This window comes from Nyctibius grandis, chromosome 3 (genome assembly GCF_013368605.1).
Source record: "Nyctibius grandis isolate bNycGra1 chromosome 3, bNycGra1.pri, whole genome shotgun sequence".
NCBI classification, from domain to species: Eukaryota; Metazoa; Chordata; class Aves; order Nyctibiiformes; family Nyctibiidae; genus Nyctibius; species Nyctibius grandis.
In genome coordinates this window covers 37,618,146-37,642,323 of record NC_090660.1, presented here as the reverse complement: position 1 = coordinate 37,642,323, position 24,178 = coordinate 37,618,146, and the positions used below count along the sequence as shown (strand labels likewise).

The following is a 24,178-nucleotide window of genomic DNA, read 5'->3' as shown; positions in this document are numbered from 1 at the left end:
GAAGTGCAAAGAGCCTTCTGCACAGCCAATAAAATGATGTGAAATCCATACATTTATTTGATCCACAATTTGCCGTTGTGCGTATGTCAGATTTAGTTATGTATTTGATGTTGTGCCATTGAATGTGAATGTTGTAATATGAATGTGGTGCTAAAAAAACATACAAAATTTGTTTAACAGTAGTTGACATAATAGGAGTGTTTTGAAATACATAGGAAACTGCCTGAATGGGAGTGTTAATGCAATAAAGAAGTATCTCATGTTAAGTTTTGGGAACTTTTACAAGTCTTGCTCTGAAGTCTGAAATGTTAGCTCGCAGTATAATTAAACTGGAATTGCCCAAATTATGCCGATATCTCTGTTAATATCATTACAGTTGTTCTTATTTGTTATATCCCTCGTTGTTTCAAAAAGCGCATGTTAATAGTAAAATCTAGATTCTTGCATTAGAAGTTGTTATGGTCTTTTCTTCCTATTGCAATTTACCTTTGTGTCTGGAACAATTTCATTTTCATTCTGTGGATGACTTTGCCTGCCTCTCATTGCTTTTTTTTCCCCCTATTACTGCATTTTTCAATAATTTTCCACTGTGTTCTTGTCTTTTTTTCCCTTTTCTTCCATCTCCCCCTGCCACTGACAAGCTGTGGCACTGGCTTAATAAGAAGGTAAATAAACAGAAAAACTGTGATTCCAACTAATGGATTCTGTGGTTTTGGGGAGTTGTTTTTTTTTTTTGCAGCATGAACACGCCTTAACATGCTTTGCTTGTTAGTTCTCTCTCCAAGTGTCTCTTCCAGCTCTTAATATAAGCTACTGAAGGTCATATAATTCTACCTGATCTCTTGTCTTCTACTAAAATGAATGCACATAGTTAAATGCTTTGTACAGTGGAATATTACATTAACCTTTCAAGCGGTAGTTTGATTTAGTGGCACTTTTGTTTAAGAACAGTTCATCTCCACCTGGTGCCCACTTATATGCATAACAAAACCCGTTCTCTCCTGGACTGGAGAGCTGTCCTCTGCTCAGAGAAGGCATCAGTTGACTGGATTAACATGGGAGTGGTGAGGGTGAAGCACAGCTGTAAAGCTGCTAATGTAAGTGCTTGCAGATGGTGCATTGACTGGCTTCAGTCAGTTAATCTTTTACTTTTGAAGTGTCAAATTGGCTTGCGTATAAGTGGTATTCAGTATAGCAGGAGTGAAATGAGAATACTTATGGTCTCAGACCTGGTCAATCTAATGACAGTCCTAAGGAAAGTAAGGGCTAGTAAAAAAAAATTTAAAAAATATAATTAAAGCAGTTGGTGTAGTTAAAGAATTTTTTTCTTTTGTGGGGCTTTTAAGTGTGTGATATGTTTTATAAGAAATGTACTTCTCAGTTCCCATGGTTCATCTTAGTCAACTAGGGTTAACTATTGTTCTTTGGGGAACTGTCATCCCAAGAGAAGTTAAAACTGATTCAGTCCATGTTTGGCCTCATGTGTGACTGAAATCTGGAGAAGCCCTCGGTGCACTGATCTCTGACACTTGGGCAGTGTCATTGCTTCACAAGCACAGAGCTGGAGAGGGATGCCTGTATCGTGTGTACATCTGCACAACCTCAGAGTTTTAAAGGTGAAAGTCTAGTATGTGATAAAATATATGAAAACCAAGTAATTAAGTGGAAGAGAAAAAATCAAATACATTATCTGGAAATGGGTTATGCTTCCAGCAGCAACTTTTATCTTTACCACTTCAGTATCGGTGGGAGAGTCAGAATGGTTACTGTGGTTTCATAAACAACCCATCCCTTCCATTCAGTAGCTGGTACGATAGAAACCATACATCTGCCTTGCATGTTGTGAAAGACACCTGAAATACTGTCCTTGTGAGCAGCGTTGAAGACAAGCAGAACACAGCAGAGCATGCAGGCCATGGGGGCACTGGCACAGCTCTCTAAAAGGTTGTTGTAAACAATGATATGGGGCTGCAGAGCTGGTGTCTGCTGTGGGTGGCAGATGGGGAATAATGCTGCGTGTAGTGTCCAGGCTGAGTAGCTGTAATGAATTTAGAAAGTTTGATCTTCAGTATTTAGTCAGTGAACTTAGGTTTGTATGATGGGGGTGTTTCTGTGTTTCTGAACAGGAGGGAAGAGTTGCTTGCTTCACGATTCAGTTATAATTGCCCACTAAAAGGGGAAGTCTTGAACGTTCCTTTGCACTTGAATACAGTTTGGTTGTTTTAAATTTACATTTCCTGACTTTGAAATGCTTGTGTTATGTGAGTGGCTTACGATTAGTAAATATGTGCAACCATAACCCTTCATAAAAACTTCTTGATTAGGTATTGGTTTGTTAGCACAGTTTAGGTGGAGAGCTGAGCTCAGGGAGACAATAGGTGAAAGTTTAGTCTCAATTACTTTTTTTTCTGGCTCAGAGTTTGTCATTTTCTTGTTTGAAAATTCACGTATGTAGATCAGTTTCTTCCTTAATATTGATACATTGCAAAAATAATTTCACTGTAATTGCTTTGAACTCTAAAATGTCTGGATTTTATTTTTAGTTTAGAGATTTGCATTATTGGGCAAAACCCTGTGGATATAGTTTCTTAACAGGTTTTTGTTTGTTTGGTTTTTTTTAGTTCATAGGAGCCATTTTTGAAAACTGCGTTTTACTTTACAGTTTCATAGGAAGAGATCCTGAAAGTCCTATAGTGTTACATGCAGTGCTGACTCCTGTGCATGAGCAAGTAGAATAATATTATAATCAAGAGGGAAAAAAAAAAAAAAAGGCAAAAATACTGTGCAAACTGTGTCAGGTTCTCGTGGGTTTGTTTTGTCAGCTTGGTTTTTCTTTCTTTTCTTTTTTTTTTTAAAAAAATAATTACATTTAAAAAAAAAATCATACTCTACCAGAGGCAAAGAAAGGAGGAGATTTGTAATACAGAGCACTGGATGCAGTTAAAAGGTTGCTTCCTTTGCACCTTTCTCCTTTTTGCCTGTCTTTGAAGGGAAGTGGTTGTGAGAACACCCAAGATAAATTTCTGATAATCCATGAAGAAACTAAAAATACACCACCTAGAGACAGCAGAGTTTGAAATGATGGTTGGTTATGGCTGCTAGTGATAAACCTTATTTTTTTTCTTTCTAAGAGCTTCTGTCAAAAAGCTGCTTGAAACTTTTTTTTTTTTTAATTTGCTAACAAGAATAGTATATAATCACATAGTTTAACACAATCTGTGTAGCCCAAAATACAGAATAGGTTCAGTTGGGCTAGCATGCTTTGTTCTTTATAACATTGTCTATGGCAGGAGTCTTTAGAAAGAATTGCTAAATTCGGCTGTTGCTGTTTGGGAGAGACTGGTCTGAGTAGACTTGAGACTTCATCTAGACTGTTCTCTATCTTTTCTAACTTAACTACTCATCTGCCTCATTTCAACGTAACCCTGAGATATGTCCTGATTACAGGCTTCCCCTTATTCTCATCAGATGATATTAATAAGATGATATCCTCAAATATTAATTAAACTAAAGGGAAATGTCAACAAGTCTAATAAATGTCTTGGAAACAATCATGATAGATAGTGAAGCTGCTTAAAAAAATATTGGTCCTTTTTGGTAATTTCATATAGATTTAATTGAAAATTAAGTAGGTGTTTGGGTATGCTTCATTGCATGGGTAATGCAGTAGATAAAACATAATAGAAAAACTAGTGTTCTGATGGCTATGCAGCATGAAAGATGAAAATATGAATTCATTGATGCTGTATCTTACTGCATAACATGGAGAACCTGTCTAGATAGTAGGATTCCTGATTGTTAAGCATGAGCTGTAGTTCTGTTACAGCTCAGGGTAATATGGTTTATATCATCACCTGAAAATTGAACGCAGGGAGAACTTGCAAATTATTGAGAAGCATTTTAACAGAATACAACTCATCTTAAAAACTTTTTTTCTACAGTGAGCTATATTTTAAAAAAAAATTAAAAGTTGATACCTTTCCCTTCAAAACTGTGACAATTAAGGATATTTTTTTGTGGTCAGTCTATCACAAATCAGTAACATTCCAGTTTGGTTTTACAAGTGTGACCTTCTGTAGCTTAGGAGCCTGGTTTTCCTTTACCTTTGTTTAATTTTGGATGTTGTGGCAGCATCAGCTTCCCGCTGTTGACTAACCTTTAGATTAGAAGCTTGGAACTGAATTTAAAACTTCATGATCTCTGACTAATGACTAATGTTTAGTCAGTATATGTTTGTCTTTGTGTGCATGCCCATGGTTTACAGGAAGGATGTAAAGGGAGGTCTGACATGGCTGGGGTAAGAACGAAGTCTGGACCTGATTCAGTGGTAAGTACAAGCACACAGGGATTTAACAGTCTAGCTTACCTGCAGTAACACAGCACCTATGTATTATTTAGCAGAGGTAAGTGCTTCCTAAGGAGGTATTGTGGGTAAATGTAGAGGAAGGAAGGGAGGTTTAGTAGCAAGCAAATTAAAGGAGAGAGAGTAAATATGGCCCTAAATAAGTGTTGTGCATCTGCTTTTACTCCTACAATACTGAGTCCAGTACAGTCTTCTCCTGTGGTTTGTCTGTACCAGTTGTATAACTTGGATCTCCTTAAGACTATGGCGCGAGGTGTAATTGCAGTACCTGTAGGCATACCAGAGTTGGCTTTCATCTAGCTTGCTTTGAATACCTGCCCAGGAAATAAACACAAGGTGGGCTGGGATGGTTGAGGCTGCTGCCTGTACTGGTACAACATCAGTGCTGCCATTACTTTACTAACTAGATTAAAGGTAATTCAGGCTTTACATGTGCTGCAGCTGCACTTCAGTGGCAGTGTAGGCATACTCCAACCCACAGTACGAAGTGTCAAGAAAAGATCCCCTGTTGGTTGTGTTCCAGTTCAAAGAGAGTCCTCGTCCTGATCTTCTGGAGCTTGATCTTCCAGTAGTTGCTACCATAGTGGAACACCTTAAGCATCCAGCTTCAGCTGCACGGAGATTTCATCTGTTGGATACCACTCACACAATCATTGAGGCTAGCATTTCTGGAAATCTCTGACAGCACCTCCAATTTCTTGGGTTCAGGGAGTCTGATTAAGGTGCTATATGTAAGACAGACTAGCAGATTTCTTTTATCTTTTACTTAGAAAGTAAATAGCAATTAGTTTGAAGTTCATAAACTAAGGAATAACAAGGGCAGCTTTAATTTTTAATGGCTTCATTTTGAAGCCCATGCTATAAAATTTCCATCCCCTGGCCATCCAGTATTCTTCAGTCATATTTTTGATTTCTGGCCTTTAAAACCAGGGACTTCTATTTCTTGCTTCTCTTGCCTAATCCCAAAATGTATGTGATGTTTGGAAGAGCACAGCAAATCCTGTTTTCAGTCTTATTTCCAAAGAGGTAACAGCCCCATGTAGAGGCTGCTCTGAGTTGTTCAGAAAGCTGCAGTACTGCCGCAGACAGGTAACCTCCCTCTAGCACTGGCAAGGCATTTCTGATGGCTGAAATATTTCAGCAATGCTGAAAAATGCTAAAAAATGTCTAAGACAAAAGATTTTGCAGATTCTTTCAGGTTCTCTGAATTGCTTTCAGCAGGTCATAATACAGTGCAGATTTTGTTACAAAAACTTGATGGCTCAGCACTGGTTTCTTTTAAAAGGATTTTGCTTTCTTCCAGTTTTCTTCATCATTTTGAACAACAGTTCTAAAATGCTGACTATAATCCTTGTGTTAATTTAGATCAAACAAGGAGCTGGTTGTAAAAGAACTTGAAGTTTAAAAATAATTTCTTAATGTACATTACCTGCTCAGGTGCTACAAGATGAGCACCAGAAAAATATTCTTACTTTTTTTCAAATAGGAGATAAAACTTCAGTGTTAACCAATTCAATCATCACACAGCAGCCTGTAGAAGTTCCAGGGCCAATTTCACATGTAAGAATAGGGTAAATAATGAAGGAAGAACTAATGTAAAACATGAGCAAGCATGCTAGTAGTTTTGTAAGATCTCTAACTAAAAAGTTACCAGCCTAATCACTGAATATATAACTTGTACTCACTTGGAAATACTTTAATCTACTGCACACTTGCTTTGACCTCAGTTCTCTTAAAGCACAAATTTTACAGTTGTACTTCTGCTGCTGCTTTTTCCTGCAGTAATGCCATATGGAGTAGAAATAACCTTGGTATTTGAACCATAGAAGCTAGAAACATTTATTTGATCATACTTGCATGGGCTTTCACAACTTTTTATGTAAACAGTCAATTTGTGTGTGAGATGAAGCTCAGCTTGCGCTATTCTAGAGCACTCTGCATAGTCATGTGGCTGAGCAGTTTCATTGTTTTGAATGACGTTATCAGAATTTCTCTAATCTTAAGTGGTATCATTATTTGTTTGTGGACATGTATAGAATGGGCCTTTCCATAAACCGACAGACCAACATACACACTTGTTTGCTGTATCAGTAGGTTTAGCTGATGCATATTTAATGCTGAGCATCCTTTCAAGACTGAAAGTGGGCAGAAATAGTCAGTGCTGAATAATTGGCCTGATGTTTAATAATGTAGAAAACCTCCAGCCCCATTTCAGTTCAGAAGCTGATGAGCAGCTTTAAAAATTTGGTTACTTGCAGAAATACCTCATTTGTTGTTTAGATGGCTATTAGCTATTCAAATTTGAAAGTCACAGTTGTACTTTACAGTATACCTTGATAGCTTCCAAGTCCTGTGCAGATAGTGTCTATAAGTTTCCAAATTGCTGAAGGACAAGAAACAAAGACAAATATCTAGGTTCATAGCTGACATGAATGCTAGCTTTTAGGTCTAGTAAGTAAATGTTGAATTATTGCTTGCTTTGCAGAGAGCTTGCTGTGTCTTGTGGTAATGTGTAAATGTCATTTGCAAAATCACATGTCATATCATGACCTTAATCATGCTAACATCGCTTGTTAATTGTTCATCTCCAAGCTTGGGTATAAATGCTGTTTTATTAGAGCCTGATTTTGCACTCTGATTGTAAATAAAGATAACAATACTGTCATATTGTGTTGCTTTTATTAAAGATTTATTTATATGCTATGATTTGTTTTTTCTTTTTTCTGTGCAGATGATCGTGTGGTTGGAGAAAATGCTAGATAAAATAATCAGCATTTTCATAATATTTTTGCTAGTGATAGGAACCCTTCTGCTAGCCCTGCTCCTTACTGCAAAGGTACAGTGCGTTAAGGAATGTACTCACAGAGCTTGTTTTAAATACTGAATGAAAGTTACTGACATTTATGCAAAATTGTGTAGCTTAAATAATTTTTTGAAAAATGTAGCAACTAAATGCTCTCTAGTTGAACTTGTTACCATTCCAAGACTACTTATATATAAAAATCTATATATTTGTATTTATTTATATTAATATGTTTATTTACATACATGACAAAACTAGTATATAGACATTTGGAAATAAGAAGTTTATTCTAGAAGAATTACTAGCTTATATATTAGAAGAACAGATCCGTTTTGCATCATGTTACACTTTTTTTGTCAACAGCAGAGCCACTTAGAATTTTTTTTTTTTAATTTATCTTGCATCAGAAATGTATTTGCAAAATGCTTAAGGTGTATTTGTCAATTTGTTTGTGTAATTGCCTGTAATAACCTCATGGTATCCTGTTCTGATTTTAAATGTGCTGAGATTTGTGATCGGATGTTCTCGGAAATTGATTTTTGGTTTGTGTTTTTTTTTTTGCTCACCAGAAGAGGTCACTCATACTTTTTTTTTTTTTCCCCCCCTCCCCTCTCCTTTTTTAATGGAGCTGTGTTCATACTTGAAATAGTCAATGGGGATTGAATGTTTGACTTGAATACAGTTACGGACCAAGAATGAATGGGTTCTTATGTCAATCTCCTTTTTCCAAAATGTAGGCTAATATAATGTTGAGTACTTAAACTTGAAAGCTTTAAAAGTTGTGCAAACATTCCTTCCTAAAGCTTCCTTATATTCATAAAAGGAACATTAAGATATTTGTAAAAGGTGTCTTTTATCATTCTTATTGAAGAATTAATTTGGTGAGGCACTTCATAGCATGGTTGGTAATGTTAGAGCTGAGCATTCATTAATTTTTACACTTCTTTGATCCATGGCATAAAAAGTTATACCTGAAACCGTGCTTTGTATTTTAGTTTTTCCCTTGACAGCACTGCTGTATTGTTAAGTTTTTTTCCGCTGATGAGATAAGGCTTAAATTTCCATTTGCTATTACTAGTCACACAGTGTGTGACCAAAATTGTCAGAACAGACTGATGATTATTGTATTGACTGCTTTTTTTTGGGTTAATGGCACTTCTTCGTAATGGGTTGTCTGCATTGGAAGAATTATTCTTTAAATGTACAAACTGGTCACCACTCTTCCTCCAGCCCCCCCCCCCCCCCCCCCCCCCCCCCCCCCCCCCCAAAAATAAAATAGAAGCCTCTCTGAATGTAGGAAGAGTTCTAGTTTGCATTACATAACATTTCTCTTCTCTATATTTAATTTAGGTACATCAAGAGAGTGTTCACATGATTCAAGTCACAAGCAGCTTGATCAATGAGACAGTAGCCAGTCACCCAGAATGGGCAAAGTAAGAATGCTGAAGTTAAGCGAATAGTATAGGGTGGGTGAACAAGATTCCAGGTACTCTTATGCATAGTTTTTAATTTAAAAAAAATCCCCTAGGTGAACAGAAATAGGAGTGGCTGTTGCAGGCAGATGTAAAAGCTAAACTCTCAGGCAACAGTAGTGTTTATGCATTACTCTGGAGGACTGTCAGTGTGGTATCTCATTTGAGGACTAGTTGGACTTTGGTGGAGAAGGACAGCTGTATAAACTTCTCTAGTTACAGTTTTGGCAAAAAACTTGCCTAGTGCAGAGAATAAAGAGATCAATATTCTTTTCCCTTTTACCGGCGAAAGAAAAGTAATGGCACAGAATGATCTCTGGAGAAGGTTGCAAGATGAGAGCTGAATTATTTTTACAACGTGGAGAGCTGGTTGCAGAGTGCCTTTGAGGGAATAGGATTAGAAGAAAATGTTTTTGGAGTGAACTGAAAAAGAGTTCAAGGGTGGAAAGAATGGTGGATGGGAGAGTTTGGTATGAATCAGTTGGGAAGGGCTGTTCCTATTAAGAGTAGGTGTGTATAGTGTACACAGTGGGAAGTTAGTAAGATACAGTCTATGTAAGGATTAAAGCAAACACCAAGGCAAATATTAAGGGGGAGAGAAGATTTTGAGAGAAATGCATAGAGAGAAAAACAGGGGCACACTGGTGAGCAAAGAACTGGTTGCATGGGCAGCAAGAGGGTGAATAGGTAAGACTGAGGAGTACGATTTTGAGGGGGAGGTATTCCAGTTTGCTTTCGTTCTGCTTCAGCTAAACAGACATTGAGTAAAGGTGAGTCCAGGCACTTACCATGTCACCTGGACAAGAATGGTTGACTTTTTTCAAGGGCACTTTCTAAACAAAAGTGATGACGGCTTAACAGGATTGAAAGAAAGTGCATGCTGTATTATAAAATCAAGAGAAATTTTCAAAACAGAACTAAAATGATATAGTTAATAAATGCTATAGTAATACGTGCTTTACCAATACATAAGTAATCACAATCAAGAGAACAGAAAAATGTGTTTGTTTATTCCTTCATGGCATCTCTTGTGTTGTTTGGCCTTTCCATTTTGCCGTAAGATGGAAGTAAATAGGACTAATGAAAATGGAAATTTGACCGTGAGAAGCTTATTCACATAATGAATATACTGAAGTTCTAGTTGAGTAGTTAGAATTTTGCATCCAAAGTTGAAGCATCCAAAACACTATCTTTTAATTCATTAAGAGTAAGTATACCTATTGTCAAATCCATCAAGCTTCACCAGCTTTCAGAGCTTGTTGCTCACATTACGTTTAGAGGTGAGTGACTGAAATGTCTTAGAATTCCAGTGAAGAACATTTCTGAAGGATTATACAGGCAGAAAAGCTTCCATGTTGATCTTCAGTCAGGTGAACAAATGCAGCAGTTTTATTTCCTGAATGCTTCCTTCTTTTGAAAGGGCTCCAACATGTGCCATTGAATCAAGATGTAGAAAGAAAGTCAAAGCAGAGAATGTGTGCCTTGTATTCATAAGTGTTGGAATACTGGCAACTCATTAGGTCCGTTGCTTGAAAGTGACATGAATCCCTCAAGAAATTCATGAGCAGATAGTTTGGTGGAGACTTAGAAATAACTGGTTCCCAAACTTGTTGCTTCATCTGGTTGCTTTTTCAGGGAAACTACGTTAATAGTTTACATTCCATTTGTAATTCATATAAGGTTGTCTTTGCAGCTAGATGAGACTGCTTCATATAGTAGTTTCAGAAAACTAGAACACTAGGAAAATTTCTAAGAAGGTAATGTGAATAGCACACATATAGATGAAGAGCAGATCTCTTGGAAAATGTTGAGATACCAATTTGACTAAGGTTTCAGGAACCTTTGAGAATTCCAAATGCAATGACATGCCCTAGAGTTAATTGTGCTTTGCTTATGAGAAAGTCTGTTCCTTGATATGTAGAAGGAAATATTCTAGTTGCAGTAAGTTTATATGTTCTTAACCTAAACTGTTTGTTGTTTCAAAAGGTTAATTTGTAATGTGTTTCAGGTATAATGAAATGGGTAAAATACGTAGCAGTTAACTTTGTTTTCCTTCTTTAAAACTAGCTGGCTCCCAGAAGCCCAGGTTATTCAGAAGGCACTCAATTCAGCAGCTAATAATGTATACCAATATGGCCGAGAATGGATTACACATAAGGTAAGGGTGAGCTCCCCCACCTTTTTTAATGTTTTCATTTCTTGTATTTCATAGAAGTAAAAAGAAACAGATTTTTGTCAGTGATTCTTTTCTATGTGGTTAACCATTTTGTTGACAGATCTATTCTTTCCACTCTAGTTTCTGAGTTGAAGGAAGCGTGGGAGTCATTTCAGTAGTCTTTTCTGCTCAGAGGAATATTTATTTTTAAGAGCTGAAAAATCTGTCATCATTTTAATAAGATGGCCAGTGAAAATGCATCAAATAAAGATGAGTAATTTTTTTCATCTGGCTTTAGCTGTCCAGTTGTAGGCAATGTAGACTTATTATTTTTTTCCCCACCAGTATTCCAATTTCTATGTGGGCTGGGTGTATAGATTGGATTTTTTTAAATTATAATTTATTTATTTAAGTTAACTTTCTTGAGAAGAATTTGCCAAGATTCTTATTTATATATTTTGGTATCTAGCACACATCTCAAATTATTTGAAATATTTAAAGCTGAGCAAGGATTTTGGATTAAGCATTTTAGAGACAGCATTGGTTTTTCAGTGCAAAAAGAAGTCCTCAGCTTAGTGCAGCAGAATGTTTTTTACAGACAAGATCTTCATGTTGTGAACCATGTTGTCTGAAGTGTGTATTCCATACCGACATTCAGCTTTTCTAATCATTTGGGTTTGAGACATGCCTTTACTGACAATCTTATGTGATTCATCTAGCTTGGAGTGCGTCAGTAGATGCCAGCTTCATTGTCCTGTATAATAAAAGATTTCTATATGTTTTAGCTCCATAAGATTTTAGGAGAAAAAGTGAATAACACCGCTGTGATTGAAAAACAAGTGCTAGAGCTCTGGGACAGGCTTTATCACTCTTGGTTTGTGAAGGTGGGTGACTTATTTAAATGGCATTTATATAAACTGTCAGTGCTTTGAGGTAATTATGCTAAGTTTGCATTTCTGAGAAGCAGTTTAGCAAAAAGTTGGAATGCTGAGTAAAGGTCATAATAATAAAAAGTTGGTAAAAATTTCAAGTGTATAAGACAGATCATTCTACAGTCACGGTTTGAGTACAGCCAGAACTATGTCCTTCACTTAAGTAGTTATGTGTTTTTATGTATGCTATCTAATTTATACTTTGCTCACTTTTTACATTTAGTATTTCATAGTTTAGAGCTTTCTGTTGAATTTTTGCGATCTTGAGGGGTTAGGAGAAGGAAAATGGTATTCTGTATCATTTGTGTAACTTTTATTAATTTGAAATTTTGAGAAAAATATCCTTTCACTGAGTTTCTTACAATGCATTTTTGCCAGCTGTACTTGCCTTCCTATAATGGCTTCTGCACGGTGAATCTTGAAAAGGTCATGAGAGTTAAATCATTTTCATGCCTCCAATGCTGTTTGCCTTTTAAAGGAAAACGCAAGCAATTAATTAGCCATGGTGCAATGGAAATAATCAAAATCCAGAAGTTGTACCCCTGAAGTACTTCTCTATATTTAAATAATTGCAATTGTAGTATATTAACACCTTTTCTTTATACAGTCGTTTTTAAAGTACCTCTAAAGTTCCAAGATCATCTCTGTATTAAAACAAGTAAGAGAGCTTCAGTATAGTAGGGGAAAGAACCAGTTTCTTTTTCTGACCAGATAATGCTGTAGAAGAGCATGTGAAGAGATAACATCATGCTGTTGAGGAATATGGGACCACTGAGGAGAAATTAAAGCTCTTTGCTGGCCTTAAGCACTTGGCAGTATTCAGTGTTAAATGCTTGACCAAGAAAAGCATGTACTTTTGATAGAGTTATACTGATAAATCTGTTGCTTTTACTGATAAAACCTGTGTGTCAGATGGTCCGAAGCACTGTATCGTTCAGTAGGGCTCTGTGTCACTTCGTGTGCTGCAGGAGTACTTGTGTTGCTGCAGCATGCAGCACAGGTTGTGTCTTTATTCATTGCGTTATGTGATTTCTTTCTGCAGCTGTTATCTGAGGGAATACTATGAGGCTTCTTTTTTGTAGATACTCTTCTGGTAGGGTAAGAAACAGCTTTCCTAGGAATCAAAATGGCAGAAAGAGCTGCAGGAATGCTCTGATGCTTGCTTAAAATCTGTTCCCCTGGCTGCTGTTTGCACACTAGAGACCCTGTGTTACTATTGGCATGCTGGGCTGCAACTGATTATCTGTGGGCTGCAGGTAGCTTCTCCAGAGTCTATTTCTAATCTAGCCCCTTCTGTCGCACTTCGTATCCACATAAATGTCTCATCTGAGTGCTTTCCACCTGGCTAGTTCCTTCTGTAATATTGCAGTAGCCTTGCTTGTCCTTCAGTGTATCTGAAAACTGATAAACTAGATGATAGTGCAGTGTGGAGGACATCTGTACCATATCTAACTCTCTCAGTACAGCTTTCAAGCTCCCCACTATTTTATTTGTATGAGCGTAATAATTACATTTCACTGTTGAGGCCTGCATAGTGTTGCTGTAGCCTGTAGGTGACTGAAGAAGCCATGCTCAGGTGATACTCTTCCATGAAAGCTGTGGAACTGAGGAAGAATTGCTGACCAAATGTGGATTCAACCATTAACTGCTGCTTGCTGAGAAGATCAGTAGAGAGCAAATAGTGTATATTTTAAAAGGTTCTAGAGGTGTTGTGATAGATCAGTTACCATTGCATCTATGTACCCAATGAAGTACAATAGCAGCAGAATAATAAACCACCTGGAAGATCACGGCATAACTCTGCAATCAATGTGTCTCTTTCAAAGAGAAGAATCTCCTTTTCGTGGTCCATTCAGGTGTGGGGTTTGGTTTTGTTTTTAAGATCTAGTGAATTTGTTGAAGAGGAACCAGCTGACAATTTCTTTGAATCCCATATTTATCAACACCTGAGGTGATAGGTGCTACAACAGTATAGTTGCTGAGTAACAATGAACTTGAAATGTGTATCAATAACAATGTTACAAAATTTGCAAATGATACCTAATTTTGCTAGTCAAGGGTGAGAGCTGTCTTTGAAAGCAGAACTAGATGAACAGAAAACAGGTTCTTGATACAGTTTACAAATACAGAAGGCCTATTGGAGGGAGGTTTTTGACTACTCCTATGTTTCTGCTCTAAATAAACTGCCAGCTCAGAAGAAAGATCTCTGTGTTGCTGTGGATTGTTAAAGAATGTTGCTAATTGCACATCATGAAGTGTAACTGCATCTAAGGAGAACTTGTAATAAGCAGAAAAAAATAATGCTCTTATATAAATCAGTGCAGGGACTTCACTTTGAATACTACTTGCCATATATGCCAAAAAAGATACTGTTGTTTTGAATGCAGGCTAGTAAGGTTAAAAGTTTTGGGAAAATTCTACCAAAAGTAGTGGGATGCTTATATAAACATCAGAGCTGAGAGCTTGAGAAGTCTCTTGCTATTAAAGATTAGGATGAGATCTGTTGTAGTCAACAGGTTCACTTAGACTTGCTTGCAGTAGAATTTTGGCATCCTTTTTTGAAACACTTGTCACAGTCCCAGACTGAGTGAAATAGTCTCATACTAGACAATGATCAGGTGTGATTCAGTTGGACAATAGGCAATTTCATAATGAGGGTGAAGCCAATTTAGGAATTAGCTGTTGTGGTTATGGCCATTTCCTGTTGTCTTGCTGTGTTGCAGTTACAAAGCTGTTTAGTCAGAACACGTCCTCCATGGTTCCAGTTTAGCTTTTAGTCTTTGCATGGCTGAACATTGTCAGTGGAGAAATAGACACTTAATTGTGAGAAAACCACTTGTTTTGGCTCCTGCTTGTGTTTTCCTTTGTGGGTTGTACTGGGAAAATTGTATGTTGTAAACAGTAAATTATGTAGGCAGTAACTGAAATCATTACCTCTGTCGTGTGCTTTCATAAAGAGCAAGATATATACCATTGTATCAGTCAAGCAGTAAAGCTAAGGTTTAACTGAGGTGAATCAGTACTATATACAGGATGGTAATTATATGGAATAATTAACTACAGTTTTCTGTCAGATTTTAATTTCTCCAGTGTACAGAGTACTTCCAGGTATTTTTGAGGATGCAGATTAAAGCAGCTCTAAGTATTTAGATGCATGTTGGATCTGTTCCTCATTAAGAAAACATTAGTCTTTGGCTTTCTTATATCTGTAGGTTATTGAAATGTCTCTTTTCTTTACATCTTTGTCTCTCTTTTTAAGAACATAACGCATTCTGGAAGACACAAAGGACACAAATGGCACATAAACCGTCAAAACAGCTGGCTTGGTGATATTCTGGACTGGCAAGATGTTGCATCATTTGTTCATGATAACATTGAAACATTTCTTTCGGTATGTATTTTTTGACCTTGTTACCAAATTGGTCTCATTTTTAACTGATAATAGTTCCTCCTTGGACTACCACTAAGGTTATGGATTCCAGTACGTGGAAAATTATGGAAACACTGTTAGTGTTACTTACAATTACCTAAGCAGTTATTGTAAGCCTGCTTAAGATATAACCATACTACAAACAAATGGTTGTGATGAAGAAGTCCTCCTGATTTCAGCATCTTCATTAATACTAGCTTCCCAGACTTCTTCCTGAGAGAGATTCTTACTGTGGGATTACCCGTGTCACCTGCAAGATGATTTTAAATGCTTTATATTATATAGTCTTTTCTTTTTTAAAAAAAGATACCAAATTGTCTAGGTTATAATTGAGGAAACTATTGACCAAGAGATTGTGAAAAGAAAATATATATATTTTTTGTAGTCTTACTTTTTTCCCCTCAGATTATTATTCATTGGGTTGAAAGCAGCTGCTTTCTCTCTTTTGTGAAAGTTCTTTGGAGAATGACATTAATATTTTACACCATCTGAATTCCTGAATTAATGCACTGGACCTTTCACCTCATGAGGAGGAAAAGAAAAAGCATTGAAAGCAATACAACCTGAAGCAGCTACATTTATCTAAAAAATTATGTTAAGTCTGAAATGCTTTATATACAGAGTCAATCCCTGATACAGTTTGTCTTTGACTTGAGCTGTTGTCATAAACTAGAAGTATCTTCAGGTTACTGTTTATCCATTTTAGCCTTAGGATATTATTTATACCTAACTTGCAACATGTTTTTGTGGATGCAATTAAAGGTAGTATTTGCCTCAAGGCAGTTCTTGGTTTAGACTGATGGGCATGTGTGCTTCTTCTGTCCTTCCTCAACTGCTCCTTAAATGGTTATAGTTTCTATCATAGAAGATAATGTGAGTCAAGAAAAAGTTGAGAGAAACTTTTTATTGCAGTGAACCTTTTTTCAGTTAATAGTGAAATTCGCTTGATACTTTCTCAAGATTGACCGTGCATGCTTGAGGCAGAGTTATAAATATGCAAAACACATCATCATTTAAAATCAATATGGAGTTTCCCTCTAGACAGGAGGGAGAGAAGGAAGAGAAACTACACGATAGGTGCTAGCCATGTCATTTACAGCACTGCTGCACAGTGCTCAGAAACCATGATGAGAAGTGTGCTTCAGTAATCTAAATAGGATAGAATAATGCAGGAAATAGTGTAAAGAGAATAAATATTTAAGACTGAAATACATTAATATTAAAATTTTCATCTAGCTAGCATGCTTTGCTTTACTTCAAAAATCTAGTTTAGAAGTTCAGGAAAAAAAGTGCCAGAAGTTGACCTGCTTTCCTGTTTATTTCCATGAACTCATTACTCATCAACTGTGGGGAAACACCTGTCCTTTTTCTCCATACACTCATGTCCTTGATGACAGACTGTAAACCAGTCAGCATAGTATGAAGCTCTAAATCCCGATTTCACATCCTTACTGGGCAGCATTTTCTTTGCTGGCTTGCTCATCCACAGTGCATTGCATAAAAATTACTCACACTGATATTTCAAATAAAAATTGATGGAAGTCTGGTTTCTGTGCTTGTTTAGGTCATTAAAACCTGGAGATGATGAAAGTAAGAATAGTTTTGACTTAAGTCTGTTTTTTCTAAGCAAGTTGCTTACCTACCCTAGGATACAATGGAAGCTTACTGTGTTCAAGATTTATATTTTTATCAGAGCATGAAAATGTTTCTCTTGGTATTTTGAAGACGAACAATGAGTTGTTAAAATGGCACACTGAATTGGGAAGGATCAATATTTTAAATTATGTGGGTGCTTTTGAGGGGGGTTTCTTTCTTCTTTTCGTTGGATTTTGTTTGTGATTGGTTTGGGATTTTTTTGGCTTTTTTTGTTGGCTTTTTTGTGTTTTGTGGGACTTTGGGATTTTTTTTTTTTTTGGTTGAGTGTATTGTGTGTGGTGGGGGATTGTGAGGGGGGTTGGGGGACTTAAATAGTTTAGCTATAATTCAAACTGTAGGATGTTTCTGCATTTGGACACTTTAAATCAATGCTAACCTGCAATTCTTAAGAATACAGCAAGGCAAGTACAGTCCCAAAATTGTTCTGACAGTTCTTTAAAACACAAACCGTTTAAAGACAATGAGATAACACAGAATCACAGAATGTTAGGGATTGGAAGGGACCTCGAAAGATCGTCTAGTCCAATCCCCCTGCCGGAGCAGGATTACCTAGACCATATCACACAGGAATGCATCCAGGCGGGTTTTGAATGTCTCCAGAGAAGCAGACTCCACAACCTCTCTGGGCAGCCTGTTCCAGTGTTCAGGTACCCTCACCGTAAAGAAGTTTTTCCTCAGTTTATGTGGAACCTCCTGTGTTCCAGCTTGCACCCATTGCCCCTTGTCCTGTCAAGGGATGTCACTGAGAAGAGCCTGGCTCCATCCTCATGACACTTGCCCTTTACATATTTATAAACATTAATGAGGTCACCCCTCAGTCTCCTCTTCTCCAAGCTAAAGAGACCCAGCTCCCTCAGCCTCTCCTCATAAGGGAGATGTTCCACCCCCTTACTCATCTTCGTGGCTCTGCGCTGGACTCTCTCTAGCAGTTCCCTGTCCTTCTTGAACTGAGGGGCCCAGAACTGGACACTATTCCAGATGCAGCGTCACCAGGGCAGAGTAGAGGGGGAGGAGAACCTCTCTTGACCTGCTAACCACAGCCCTTCTAATACACCCCAGGATGCCATTGGCCTTTTTGGCCACAAGGGCACACTGCTGGCTCATGGTCATCCTGCTGTCCACTAGGACCCCCAGGTCCCTTTCCCCTCCGCTGCTCTCCAACAGGTCTGTCCCCAACTTGTACTGGTACATGGGGTTGTTCTTGCCCAGATGCAGGACTCTACACTTGCCCTTGTTATATTTCATTAAATTTCTCCCCGCCCAACTCTCCAGCCTGTCCAGGTCTCTCTGAATGGCTGCGCAGCCTTCCGGTGTGTCAGCCACTCCTCCCAGTTTTGTGTCATCAGCAAACTTGCTGACAGTGCACTCCATTCCCTCATCCAAGTCATTAATGAATATATTGAATAGTACTGGTCCCAGTACCGACCCTTGAGGGACTCCGCTAGGCACAGGCCTCCAACTGGACTCTGTCCCATTGACCACCACTCTCTGGCTTCTTTCCTTGAAATGTGTGTGAATATGCAGCTATAGTGAGATTTCCTCCACCTTTGGAAAAGAATAAACTAAGATTACACTACTTGCTCATAATAAATACTTACGCATAGATTGAAGCTAGAGTTTACCATAGAATAACTGTCTTGCTAGCACCTTGGCTTTCTGAAATATTTTTGAATAGTACAGGTGACTCTTTATTCTCTGAAAATATAGCTATTTGACAGTGTCATATTGCAGTCGCAAAGAGAGAAGCTCTTTTCCATTGATGGAAATCCTAGGAAGTGTTCATCTTCAAATGTAAGAAAAATGTTAAGACAGATTCAAGTGTTTCACTTCAGGCTTTTCCTGTAGGGGAAGAGACTTTCATATTAGAGTTGAAAGAATATAATAAAATCACTGGTATAGCTGTGCTGGGGGATTACTGGCATTCATTTAATTTGTAACAATATGCATTCAGTACTTTTAACTATGAGTGTCAGATAAAGCACAGAAGACTTCTGTACCCCCCCCCTCAAAATGTGCTCTTCGTTATAACAGTTATACTTAGCTCGTAGATGATGTAGACAGACCTTAATTACTTTAATTATTTTAAAGTAATTCACCATATAAACATGTAAATTGCCTGAGGATTTAATATGAAGATAAGCTTTTCCAAATAATCTGATTGCTTTTTTTTTCTAAAAGCTTTGGTGTTAGCAGCACTGCTGCCTTTCATCTTCGGATTTTTCTAGTATTCTTTCGAAGCAGTAGCGTTATAAACCAGTTTATCCAGTGAAGTGTTTCTGAAGTGGGGTTTATTTCATCCTATTCTTAGTTTAGGGAAAGAACTAGAGTGGATCCTCACTTATGCCTTGTATTTTGCACCCTATGCTCTATTCTAAGGTAGTTTTTCAGCAATACATAGCTGGCCTATTAAGATTTAATTTCTGAAAAATAAAAAAGCCTCATTCCTTCTTCACTTACTTGCTTTTCCATTCATACCCTTTTCCTCCATTTCTTGAAAGCTTGAGACCTTGAAAAAGTAAATTGCTGCTGGCTAAATCTGTGAATGATCACTCAGAACTCCCTTGATGGTGTATGAGACAGTGCTAATGTCTCCTTAAATTGATCCTTTTGCTTCTTGCACTAGAATATTCATCATTCCACCAGCAGCCGGTATCTCATTCAGAGATTTCCCAGACAGAAAGACAGAAGACTTTCCATTAAGACATACACAGCGAGCTTCAGCTCAGTTAGTTTTCTCTATCCGTGCCTTTAACATGACTGATCTGTGCGTTCCAAATCAAGTCCGTTTCTCAAATATTTCACTGAGTTACCATATATTCTAATGTTTTCTCTGGTCCTGAGAATTTCTTCAAGTAATATCTCCTAAGTTTATAGCTAATAGAGTCCATTCTTCAGTAATAATTCGATTACTGTGCGTTGGTTTTTTTTTTCCTAGTAAGGTAAGCATTCAGAGGTTTGGTGTTCTCTTCCTCATAAGAGGTGTTGTTGTTTTCAGGATAGGTGAAATTCAACCTGATGGGTATTTTTAGAGAAGGAGTTGATTTCTTTACAATCACAAAGTCAAAGACATGACGCTGGAGGATAGTCCTTTTTCTGTTGTTATTTTGTCTCCATTTCATGTAAAGGTCCAGCAAATACGTTTTTTCAAAAATAAGCTGTTGAGCCCTGAAGCGTTAGCCCAGAACTTTATGGGTAAGCATTGATTTTTAAATCAGCTTTTAATTGGAGCAGGAAGCCTTTGATCTTGTGCATGCTGTATTATTCTTCACAAAGTCCATTGCTTGTCTTTTACCGTAAAGGTTTATTGAGTTGTTCTGTTGCTGCCATTTTTGAGTTGTCAGGATGATACATCTTTCTGAACAGAAAAATAATTAAAAGTATACAGAAGGACAAGGTTTTTTTCCTAATACCTCTTGTGTCCAGTTTTATTCCCTTTATAAATCAGTTAATGATCTCTATATTCAAATTAGGTGCATGAATTTACCTGGCTTCCAGAAGTTTGTTGACTTGAACTTCTCAGCAAATAACTTGTTTTGGTCAAGTGCCTTTTAAACCTTGCTTTCGGATATTGGCCAGTTTAAGTGGCTGATAGGACACCTTACGTGGCTAAGAACATTAAGGGCAATTTTGATTTCTTGCCTGTTAGAGACTGGAAAGACACAGCAACTTACGCTGATGGTGACGCATCCAGTGTGATGCGTAAGGGAGTCTTGAATTCTGTACAGCTTCATAGCTCTTTTAAACACTGATGTCTTAAGGCTACATCCAAAGCAGTGTTTTGGGGAAAGAGGTGCTGCCCTGACTGGAGCTCTGTACTCCTGGTTATCAGCTCCTTAGGCTAAAGCTTCTGGGGAAAGTGTTAAACAAATACAACCTATACTGGAGGAACATTCTATTTTGAAGGAAACTTTCACAGCCCCCACCAGATGTACGCTCTCTTGTAGCAGATGAAAGAAGCCCCTCTCCTTGTGAGCTGCTCAGCAGTATCAGCTCGGCTGATGTGTTGCAAGTGACAGTGCGCAGGGGAGGGAATTAACGATTGCCGTGACTAGTATCTAGAAGACTGATAAGTCAGGCCAGTTTTAATCTTTAAAACAAAACTTTACTAGACCAACTTTTATTAACAACACACTTGATGCAAATGGTTTGTTTTCCAGTCTACTAATTGTTATTGTTACATATTCTAAGTGGTCAGTCCTTAACAGTCATATCCTACATGAGCTGGGAGGATGGAATACCATCGCGGTGATACTGTGTAGTTGGCATTGACAGCCACTATCCTTGATGGTCCAAGACACAGAAGTCAAAGTGAGCAGGCTCAAGACCTCTTAAATAGGGAAAGCTGGAACTGAAATGGACATCATCTTCCCCCAAATTAAGGAGCTTGTCCTTTCATAAGGTGTTTTTGTTTCTGGACAACTCCTACCCCTTGACCTTTGCTGTGGACTGTATGCTGTGTGATACTTGGAGGCATTACTTTTCTAGGCCATGGCAGGTGCTTGTGTTTCAGGGGCCTTTGTTTTCAACCTGTGTCTTCCTGTTTTCAAGGCCTTTGCTGCTGTTCTGTGATTAAATTCCACATCATGACAGGAGACCTGTGGCACCACACTCCTATTCACACTCCAGTTTCTAATAACAGGCTTAAATATCTGGGACTGGAGCCTTGCACAGTTAGCATACAACTGAGGGCCTGTTATTAGCAATGGCAGTACTATTCTTACTGAAAACCAACTGAAAGGCCCCTGCTTTAGCTACAAACTGTTCCCTCGAAAAAGATCTCTGTCTTCTGTGTTTAGTCCTTATAGTGTAGTGTACATTTAATAAAGTTACCTGGTGGCTGTGTGAATTTATACCACTACTGCACTCCCAGAATGAATTCTTAATCCATAGAAGAAGGAAGGGGTCAGGTACTAGTGGGAGAACATATTTCAGTAGAATGTCTTCTTCACTTCTAACCTCACTTGAATTCTCAAGAGAGGCTAATAAAATCTGTTCAAAAGATGAGTCTTAAAATTAATAATTCCCATTAAATAGTAAGAAGCATGGACTAAGTAGATCTTTCTGTTTTTACTATGTGTTGTAATTCCCTGTCACTTTCCCTAGCACTTATTCCCTCCCAAGTTTACGCTTAATAAATTATCTTCCGTTTGTTTCACTTGGTTCCAAAGGAGAGGCGATCTCATGGTTTATGCTCCCTTGTCTGCTCTACAAATGCCAACTACTGGTTGGTTTGGTGGGGTTTTTTTTGTTTTGTTTTTGTATTAGTTTTTTTTTTTGTTTTTAATTCAAGTCTAATTGATTAAGATATTCATTAAACCAAGAGTAACTGTTGCTAGTTTTGAAGTCTTTACTTACAGCTTTGAACCTGGAGAAGGGCTTTTGTGTCAGAGCTTTTACAGTTTTTCCAATTCTATTAGTTAGCCTGAAAGAAGATATGGCTTTTTGTTTGTAACATTGCTTCTTTTCTATGTTTGAATCACTTTGGCCCATACTTTCTTGCTGTATTCCTTCTGAATGAAATATTTGTTATGAAACTGCTGTGCATTGCATTTAGGATGCCTCCATGTGCCATGCCATGCCTTTATGTCCTTACTGTCTCATGAAGTCGCTGCCCTATTCAGATTGATAGTCTGCATCCACATGTAAACTAATTTGGCTGTAATAGGTATTCTGTGTTTAAAGGCATGTCTCAAAGCTACTCTTTACTATCTGTAACTAATAAGCAATCAGTTCCCCAAACCAGTACAAAGTTTAGTAGATTGTCTAGCATTGTTTGATCTGTTTTCCATAGTTACTTGACTAACTGATGCATCCCTACTGAAAATCACAACTTGAGTAGTTGTCTGCACATGTTATAAAAATTATGCATCTCATTAACATAAAAAGTTTTTAAAACAAATTTATTGATGTAGTAATTCTATTATTTGATTTGAAGCGGTCTTCAGATATATTTCTGCCTTGTGGCGCTACTCCTTGGTTTTCATGTTTTAGCATTTCTGCTTTTGAAAAGATAAGTTTTCTCTTCCAAGACAAGATCTGCTTTCAATTGATGGTGATGTTAATCACAATAAACAAGTGTCACTGCATCTAGACTTTTTGCAATTTTACATAATGAAATAATTTTGAACATTGGGAGAAAAATTCTAAAACCCTGTAACCATCTACCTAGAAACTTGTCTTTGGTAAAGTAGACATTTTCACTTGATATTACCTGCTGTAATTTAGGAGTGAGGGAAGATGATTTTTTAAAAAAAAAAAGGTCTTTGTATGGCTTGATGGAGATGAATCACTCTGTAAGCAGTTCTCTGTCGTAGCTAATTCCACCTGGTACCTGACTTTGTCTTCGCTTCCCACTCCTTTTCCAGATCTTGGAGTCTCTGTGGATAGTGATGAGTCGCAATGTGAGCCTCTTATTTACTACAGTTACAACATTAGTGACAATCCTCTTCCACAGTGGGACAGCTCTTCTCAATTTTGTGCTTTCAGTGGTAAGTAGTATGTCATTGATTTACATGGTCCATTTTACTGAAGGAATCTAATTGCACATGTTTTAACAATGAAAAATCAAACCTAGAGCATTGAAAACATTTTCTAACCTTATCTAATACCAAAATCCGTTAAGATTTTGCAACTTTCAAATCTATTGTGTGAGGGGCATTCTAGGCAAAGGGCAATATCTGTGTAACTTCCACGTTAAGGAGCTGGCAGTCTTCCTGTCATTCTATTCCTGGAAAATTCTTGTTTCTGGCATTGAAGCTGCTGAGCTGTAACTTGTGATAGCCTACATAACTACTGAAATCTAATGGCGTGTCCTCATAAGCTTATCCTTAAACAAGTCAGTGCTCTCAGAAGAGGGGAAAAATCGTTACAGGGAAATGTCAGCAAAAGTATTTATTTCACAAGGATTACCTTATATTCCCTTTTTTTTAATGAAGTGTCTTCAGCAAATCTGTGTGAGGGGGTTGTTGTGTTGTTTTTGTTTAACCTCTGTGAGTTCTTCATTGCAGAATGCTTCCTATACAAAGTTAATTCTTGTTAATGTTGTTGCCCACACTAAGTAGTAGTCTCTGAAACGTTTTTTATTAAGAGTGTTTTCTTTAAAGGATGTATTACTTTTTAGTGTATTATGTGAGCTAGATTTTTATAGCTGCTTTTGTTTCTAAATGCTACAGCTATGTGGAGTAATTTATAATCATAAAGGTAACTCCTTTCTTGTCATTTGCTGTGACAGCTGTTACTCAAAATAAAAATCTCTTAAAATGACCTGTAATAGCTGGAACAGAGCTGAAAGCTTGTGATCATCTTCATCTGAGACAGTGGCCTGGCATTTTTTCCTGTTTTAACTAAACAAATACTGATTGATTGGC

General features: G+C 37.5%; 1 protein-coding gene across 2 annotated transcripts in view; it reads left to right on the top strand.

Moving 5' to 3' along the window:
- TMEM245 (transmembrane protein 245) overlaps positions 1 to 24,178 on the top strand; it is a 95,032-nt gene that overhangs the window by 30,929 nt on the left and 39,925 nt on the right. For both annotated transcript variants that reach the window (XM_068396434.1, XM_068396433.1), the window contains 7 exons: positions 642 to 665; positions 7,095 to 7,199; positions 8,517 to 8,599; positions 10,706 to 10,796; positions 11,579 to 11,677; positions 14,985 to 15,116; positions 23,177 to 23,299. In XM_068396434.1, coding sequence (XP_068252535.1) covers positions 642 to 665; positions 7,095 to 7,199; positions 8,517 to 8,599; positions 10,706 to 10,796; positions 11,579 to 11,677; positions 14,985 to 15,116; positions 23,177 to 23,299 — 657 coding nt within the window. The remainder of the gene's footprint in view (positions 1 to 641; positions 666 to 7,094; positions 7,200 to 8,516; positions 8,600 to 10,705; positions 10,797 to 11,578; positions 11,678 to 14,984; positions 15,117 to 23,176; positions 23,300 to 24,178) is intronic.